This window comes from Ambystoma mexicanum, chromosome 11, assembly GCF_040938575.1.
Source record: "Ambystoma mexicanum isolate Mex_15411 chromosome 11, UKY_AmexF1_1, whole genome shotgun sequence".
Taxonomy (NCBI): domain Eukaryota; kingdom Metazoa; phylum Chordata; class Amphibia; order Caudata; family Ambystomatidae; genus Ambystoma; species Ambystoma mexicanum.
The window spans coordinates 916,922,600-916,930,970 of NC_090934.1; the positions used below are offsets into that span (position 1 = coordinate 916,922,600).

General features: G+C 45.4%; 1 protein-coding gene across 1 annotated transcript; it reads right to left on the reverse strand.

The window, feature by feature from the left end:
• Positions 1-1,925: 1,925 nt before the first annotated feature.
• CCDC87 (coiled-coil domain containing 87) lies at positions 1,926-8,155 on the reverse strand. Its single transcript, XM_069624007.1, has one exon. It carries the CDS (start codon positions 8,054-8,056, stop codon positions 4,898-4,900), a length of 3,159 nt encoding a protein of 1,052 aa, XP_069480108.1. The 5' UTR covers positions 8,057-8,155; the 3' UTR covers positions 1,926-4,897.
• Positions 8,156-8,371: the final 216 nt, after the last annotated feature.

Consider the following 8,371-nt stretch of genomic DNA (forward strand, 5'->3'; position numbering starts at 1 on the left):
ATGATATGTTGATGACTGGAAATGGGGCAAGCATGACAAGAAATGATTTACAGTGTAAATGCGCATCTGGTTGTAAGATTATCTAGATTTCCTGGTAGAAAAGGAATGGACCCTTATATTGAAGTTGAGGAGGGGGCCCCTCTGCATATATGCAAATACCGCAATATGGGGTAGGAATTGCTCTGTAAAATGTCAGTATTTTTCAACACCTGATGAACCGGTAGCTCAATTTATATTGCTGTGCCCACTTACTGAGAAACCTAGGGAGCAATGGTTAAAACCGATTTTCCTAAGCAGGATAAGAAATAACAGGGATGAACTATGCCTCTCTAATGTTAGAAAACATATGGAACAAGTAGGGATAATAGCCTCAAACCCTCAAAGTCTTAGTCTAAATAACATGCTCTTATCTCTCTAAGCCTTTGATGGTTTGAGGAACACACTGGGGAAAAGGGGCATAAAATGGGTTGGTGCTGCAAAGGATGGGTGCTAATTTGGTAGGAGAGGTTGGGGAGAAAAATTCGAAAAGGGTAGGAGATGGTTGAAAGTATGTGGAGCTGATCACAAAAGGAGGCGATTGGGCCTAGCAGGAGCATTCTGCAGAGTCCAGTGCATAGTTGAGGGCAGCAACTGATTTTTTTGTGAACTAGGGGTAGGGTGGGAGTCTGATTTGCACCAGTGTCAAGACCAATGTTTGTATTGAGGGTCTGAATCTCAGAAGTGATCCAGGCAGAGGTCAGGGATGGGAAGGCGTGAATGTATGTGCAGAACAGTGTTCATCAAAGGGAGTCATAAGTGCCTATTGAAAGTCAGAAGAAGCTTTGTTTATTTAAGAGGAATTAATAGAGGAGGGAGACAAGCGAGAGGGCCTCACATCATCAAACTGAGGGGCAAGAGAGTCCATCTTGAATATTTCTCAGATCACTGAGGGGAGAGGAGGAATAAAGCGTGGGATTGCGATGTTAAAGTGAGCAAAGGAATGATTAAAAGTGGGGGTCAATGGAGAGGTCAGAGAAGGAAAGAAAAGTTGAAAGACAAGAGTGGGTAGGCTGTTCGTAGAGGAGTGGCCAGCAGGAGGGAGTTAAGTACAAGGCAGGTAGTTGGGAGAGCTTGGTAAAATTAAAGTCCCTGCCATGACAATGGAGATGTCAGTGGGAAATGACTCAAAGAGAAGAGTCATGTCAGGGAAGGACTTGAGAGGACCAAGGGTCAAAAGGGAGACAGAATAGTGAGAGGAGTGCGAGGGAGGGCTGAATAGTGGCATATTCAAATGAGGAAGAGGTGACGTAAGTGCGCGGCAGGTGGCAATGGGGAGGGTGTCATTCGTAAGGAACCCCACTCCACCACCCTTCGCAACAGGTCAAGGAGAGTGGTAGATGGAAACAGAGTTAGTGTGGAGAGCCACTAGTGCAGCAGAGTCAAGAGTGGGGATCCAGGAAAGGTGCTGTCGAAGAAGGAGCGGTTAGGGAGAGAGCAGAAAGGATAGAGGAAATGACTGGCTGTGAAGGAACAGGTATACGGCTAGAATGGGGCTATAGGTAACTAAAAGACAGTTAACAGTATAAAATCATGGATCTTCCTTGGGTCTAAGAGATAACAGCAGCTTTACAATGAATGGAAAGTCACTGGGTTGAAGGATCTCTGTCTGTAGAGGAAGAAGTCAGGGCAAAGGGTGTGCATACCAAAGTAAATTACATATAAAGAAAATACATACACTCACATAGGTTATAAACCGCTATCACCAAATTCATGTGGTCGCTGTAATCAACATTTCTGCTGGTATATCCATCCTGTCCCTAGTATTACATAGTTTTGCAAGTTGATGTCCACACTCAGCCAACAACTGAAACGTGCATGATAGCTTTCATGTGGGATGTCTCCCTCACTTTAAACGCAAATGATATAAATAAAAATGTAAAACAAAATTACAATCATAAAGCTTTTATCAATGAACAAATCAACAATACATTGTTTATTTGGCAACATTTGCTACAGCGTAATTAGCTGATACATCCACGCCCACTTAAGTAGATCATCCCCTTTGAGACCTACCTTAAACCACTTGTTCACAATGCACTTTAGCCAATGCTATCTCTGGCTCCTAAAGTAATTATACACCAATCAGTAATGCATCAAACTATCTTTTGGCCTAAGGCCAGAAGTACAGTCCCTTGGTTTTGTTTGCCCCTCCATCTGAAAAATCTCTCTCCAGTTCTTAGCGGGTTTAATTTCCCCCTAATAAACAGGATCCTGGGGATGGGTAACATGTTCACCAAATAACCTTCTCGATCCAAGATGGCTTGAAGGACCTATGAACAAGCTAATGGCACATCAACATTGCTTTTCCTCTATTGTGGCTACTTTCTTTTCCATATATCGAGCCACAATCCCCTTTTTAGCTGCCCAGAACTCTTATTCTTAGTTGGCTCCAAAAGCTGGGATAGGTTAAGGTCCTCTCATACGCCCTCATTTTTTAAGAGATATGATTGTTCTTTGCATAAAGGATTTTCTCTATTCTTGTTGTTAAAAAAAAAGCTCAATACAAACTTTAGAAGTTGTTTCCCCATATGAACGCAACAGTCTATCCACTGGTGTGACATATTATTTGGACTTATTGATCACATACATTTATGCTTGTAGCCTGAACAGATTGTGCCAATAATAATTATTAGTAGCCGGCGAGGGACAATCAGATTATTCCAAACAATCTGATGGCCCTCGCTGGGTCCCTAATAGCGCAACCAAGACTCGCCTGTCAACGTTCACCATTCTGCATCACCTCTTTATTTGTTAGGCCGCCATGGAAAGAGAGAAGGGACTACATGTAGTACCTTTGAAGTTTCCTTGCGGCCATTATTTTTCCTTATTTTTTCTTTTTTTCCTCTCGTTGAGAACGGTTGCAACGTTGTGCCTCAACTCGAGAAACATTGCTATTACTAATAGCAATAGAACCTGAAGAGGGTGGGGGGGGGGCATTACTGGTCGGGTAATGCCCTGGGGCTATGTTAAAGCCCTTGCACTTATAACACTCTCCCCTGGGACATTACCCGACCAATAATGCCCCCCTCCTCGGGTTCTATTGCTTTATTATTAGTCTTTGAATAGTATTGTGGTCTGCCGATATTCTACAGTGTTTGAATGTTTTTGTTTTACAACTTTTTAAACATTCCCTTTCCGATTGCTGCATTCTCCTGCTGTGATGTCACAGCAGATGCCATGACATCACAGCAGAGTGGTATGACACATGTTTTCCATCTTTGGGTTGCCATGTGGTGAGGTGGGGGGAAATCTGGTATCTTTAGTGTTGCATGTAGTTCCCTCGTGTTTACCATCTCCACCTCCTGTAATGCTGGTGCATGGTGGAATAACAAGGGGTGGAAGAGGGGCCGATGGGGCCACACACTATAGACGGCTAGCATTCAAATACAGGGTGTATTCCACCTCGAAGTTCTGAGTGACATCATAGCCTTGGCCAATGTCACTCTGAAAGCCTTAGTGGGATATATCCATGTAGTTTATAGGTACCCATCTATAATTATTTATGTATCATTATTCTGGGGAGATTACTGGTTAAGTAGACTTATTTTGTGTAATGGCATCAGAAAATACCACTTCTGGGGATGATATTTTACAAAATTCACACAATTCAGTTTTGCACTGGAGGTGGTAGCGTTTCGGAAATACCCCTAGAGACATTCCAGAAACACCACCTTTGCTGTGGTAAACGGTATGTTTAAAGTTTCTTCCTACACATTCCCACCTTCAATGTGAAGGTGGAAACTGGTGATGTGTACTGTAGTGTTTCATACCACTATGGTGTTTTTTTTAATACAGAAAATGGCCAATACTGAACCTTTTATGGATTACTTGGGTCAGATGGTGATACAGGGAATCAGAGATTACAACCTTTCCACTCCTTACCACGGCCCATAGGAAAACAATGATAAGAAAAACGTGTCCTACTGTGTTGAAGGGAATCGGCTACACGCCCCATCTGTACAGTAAAAAAAAAATTAAAGCTACTGTGGAATTTTGAGATAAAAATAGAATTTTAGCTGAAAGTCTGCATGGAATACCGCTGGTGGTATTCCAATAAAATACTGCCGGCAATATGCCGATGAAATACTATCCTTGGTATTTGAATCAACCCGGAATTTGGCTGATGGTAAAATCGGCAGTATTTGACAAAGACTGTACGATTTACCACTACTGTCGAACCCAAAATAACTCCCAAGTATATTTTGTATTGATGCATTTTAGGCTTCTATAGAGAAAATTCAGCGTTTCTAGTTAGGAAAGGGCCAATTATGTCTACAGAAGGTGCCTTAATTGACAAACTCATTGAAACACGTTCATTTGTTAATGTCAAAGGTGTAATGGACTGTAATTGACTCTGGTGTTAAGTAACTGTGAAGTCAAAACACCTATGAACATTGCGCTTTCAGTTCATTGGATTATTTGTGGAAAATCCACAAGGAAAGGAATGTAAAAGTATTAATTTTGTGCACAAGAATTATTGCCGAAAGCCACACAAGGGGCATCTCTGATATACAATGAAAAGCCTTTTGAGACAAGCAAATAGAACTCGGTAAGAAACAAGTGGCTTATTGCAAAAATCTGTTAACAGAGTAACAGTAAGCTTTAGGAGGTGTGGTCACTGAGAAAACATTCAATCTTGGAATTATTGTATACATTGGCAATCCCGGTATTGAAGTGTATGTGAAGTACAGTTGGAAAGAGTGACTTCTTAATACTTGTGACCATGTTTCAGGTGAAGCATAAATGGGTGCAGTGAGTTCAATCTTTTCACTTAAATTGTTACTGTTGTTTGAAGGACCAAAAACAAGATATTTAACAGAAGTGGGTTTCAAAATCCAATTGCATAAGAGATTCAATATTAAAGTGGTGCACGGAGGGGCGGCAGCATTACACACTTAAGATCACTTTCCATTAAGGTTTTACGGCGTTCTTGTTGCAGCCAGTAAAGCATTTCTGTCTTGTCCCACTGCATTTTCTCAAGGTATGGCCGCCCTTTAAAAGTCACTGTGTCATTATAGGTTTTCTTTATCTTCTTTAACATTTTTAAAATGTCAGTCTCCGTTTTTGCGATCTGAACATGCAAGGCTTTCCTTTCCCTTGCCTCGTTCTTCCTAGCTAGGAAACTCCCTTCATAGCACCTTTGAAAGAACCGATTAGGGTCAGAAGCTGTTTGCTCGAATAATTCTAGTTTGGCAAGAAGCTGTTCTCGTCGATGGATGACTTGGCTTACCTTTTCCCAAGCACTGACTGCCTGAAGGATAAGCCCTATATTTTCAGGAGAGCTATATTTTATTGCCATGTCCAGTCTTTCACCTTCAGGGACATGAAGTCTTGTCCATATTGCTTCTAATCTGGATTGTAGCATTTCATCTGCTGCTGTTTGACTCTGAAGCTCAAGGTTCTTTACATTATCTGTTCCCAACCTCTGTTCTTTTTGATACTTAGCTGCTTTTATTGCAACATTGTCTTCATCCTCACTCTCATCGCTGTTGTATAAATGGAAAACCACCCCTAAATAATCAGTGTCTTGCAAGGACACATACTTTAGGTAGTCATCCATATTAATGGTTTCCGGCGTCTGTTTAAGCCATGAGGAATTTGCTGGAGAGCGCTTTTGGTCTCTGGGAGGGGGCGTCACTAACTTTTCAGGTTGTGATAGATTGCGAAGGTGTGCGTTGATCACTCGCTCACTCCTTCTTCTGGTCAGGGTTGAGGAGTCCATGACTTTAGATAAGTCCACATTGGTAGCACACAGTTCGATGCTTGGATCTTGATCAAGCTGCAGGTGTTCTGTGGGGAAGCTTTTCTTGAGTTCCGCGTATACTTCTCGCACGTCCTCTCCTTTGAAAAGAGTTCCATCCAATCTGCTGATAGTAGCAGGGTCAAGCTCCCCCATGAGGTCGTTATAAATTGGTGGGTACTTTTTAATGTCGCCTACATCCTGAAAGATTCTGCTGGATACTCGCACATCAGCCGTCTTCAAAGATGGTTTGTTAGAAACATGCACTGATACTGTATCAGTCTGAGGACAGGCTGGTTCTTTACAAAGAAAATTATTTTCACAAAGTTGTAATTCCTCTTTTTGACTCAAAACATTCAACCGCTTGTGTATATTCATAAGTTTGGAGGTATTTGGTGTCCCACGATTTAATGCGCGGATTAAAGGTGGGAGGTCTGCATCGGCATCTAGGTCTTCCCCTTTGATCGAGGTTAGTTGATTTGAAGCCTGCAGAAGCTTTTGCAGGTCCTTTGCTGCCGGCTCCTCTAAAGCTGGGGTTACACCATTGAGGGAAATCAGTGAAGTTACAGAAAGATATCCCTTTATACAAATGCCCAGCTCGTCTGAAAGCAGTTGTCCCATTCTCAAATTTGGCAAAGACTTGCACCTCTTCAGATTTCGCATGCAAGGACGCTTGGTTTGTGGAGGAGATTCTGCATCTTTTGTAGCCAGTCCTGGACAAGGTGTGCCAACAGCCTGGCATGGCATGTTCCTGAAAGAATCCATCCCCTCCTGAGGGGAGTGCAGTAAACGGTAGACTTTGCTCAAATCCAGGAGCATGATGTTTTCAATCTCTTTCAGGTCCTCTACTGTTTGCTGCCTCGGCCTCTCAATAAGGGGTCTGCTGAGTTTAATGAAATAGTCCATGCTCAGTGTAGAAGTGCAGTCTGTGAATGTTTTGCAGGTCAAGTGGTGAGGTTCTGGTAGACTATTTCCAATCTCTTGGTCCGGTACAGATAGTTTCCCAAAGTGTGTTTGTTTTGTGTATTTGGTGGGTTGGTGTACTGACGCCCATTTCAAGTGTGTGTTGGGATCCTCACCTGACACTGAGCCGCATTTTCTCTTAGGTATCAAAGTTCGGTCTGTGGCGACAGCAGGTGCTTCATGTTGGTGGGCAGAAAGGACACCCTCAGTGTTACAGACAAAGGCGTCCCCTGATTGTTTGACCTCAGGATCTGTATTGCTAGTGGCTAAGGCACCTTCAGTGTTAATGCCAGGGACACCTCCAGTGGCCTTGGCATCCCTACTGCTAGCCCCACGAGCACCTCGGCTACTTCTGGCAGATGTCCCTAATGGCTGGGCATCACGAGTCTCTCTAATGCTGGTTCCAGGGGCCCCACCCCTGTGTCTTCCACCTAAACTACTGGCATGTTGTGTGTCCCTCTGAATGCTGATTTTAGGTGCCTCCTCTGGCTGCATATCACAGTGAATCCTTGGTTGTGAGCTATGCGAAGAGTTCATGCCAGGGCCTTTCTCGGTCTGTTCCGTGCCTTCCTTCCACGCTAACCCGCCGCGCCCCCGCAGCCTCCTCATGTCCCACAACAGGGAGACCCTAATGCTGTTTGGATTGAGGAGAAGGGTGCAATGCTGCAAGAACTGTGCCCGCAGGCGGGTGAGGGTAGCAGCCGGCGTGAGAAGGACCCCCGGGCCCGCCTCTTGCAGGAGCTGCAGGTAGTGCTGCAGTAGTCCCTCTGACGCCAGCGCAATGTGCGCCACCAGGCGCCGCTGCATCTCCATCTGCTCCTCCTTCTTAAGAGACGTCTCCGGGACCCAGAGCCGGGGCTCCCGGCACAGGGCGCGCACCTCCCCGAGCACCAGCTCCCGAAGTAGTGTTGGCACGGCATCCGGGAGTCCGGGGCACGGCAGTCGGCGGAGACGGGCCTCCAGTAGCCTGGGAAGGGCAAACGGGGGAACAGAGCCAGCCGCTTCCGGGGTGAGAGGAGGCGGCAGCTGTAAATCCGCTCCATCAGATCGGAGGGGGGCCACTGGCGCCGCGGGCGCTGGTCTGCACGTTCTGGACGCTCCTGGGATAGCGCCGGAAACCGGGAGGTGTATGTAATCCAGTTCGGCTTCAGACTTTGAAGTCTGCCGTGAGGAAGGACCTCCGCTCGAAGTCTTGTCCGCCTCGCGCCGCGGTTTGGGCAGGAGGGTGAGCGGCAGCAGCAGCTCTCGGTACAGCTGTGCGATGCCCCCCGAGTCCAGCTCTGACGGGAGCGCGAAGGTGCGGTTTAAGGCCATTGCCGAGACCTACTAGCTCGCTATAGGCCAGTTGCATGTTGTCAGACAGCTGTCCGGGTGGTTGCTCTTGGAAACGTGTACAAACAAAAAAGCGCATGACAGGCCTCGGAGGAGGCGGTCCTGAGTAGCGGCTTTCTCCTATTGGAGGTGGGATTCGGGAAACGAATTGACATCACCGGGGCTTAGAGGAATGGACCTAGTGCGCAAGTACATCACCTGATCACATTCGTTTTAGCCATTGTGCTCGGCGGTAATAGGTTCTATGGCAACATGGAGTGCGTCGGGGCCTTTCAAGTTTTTCAAATATAAGGGGAC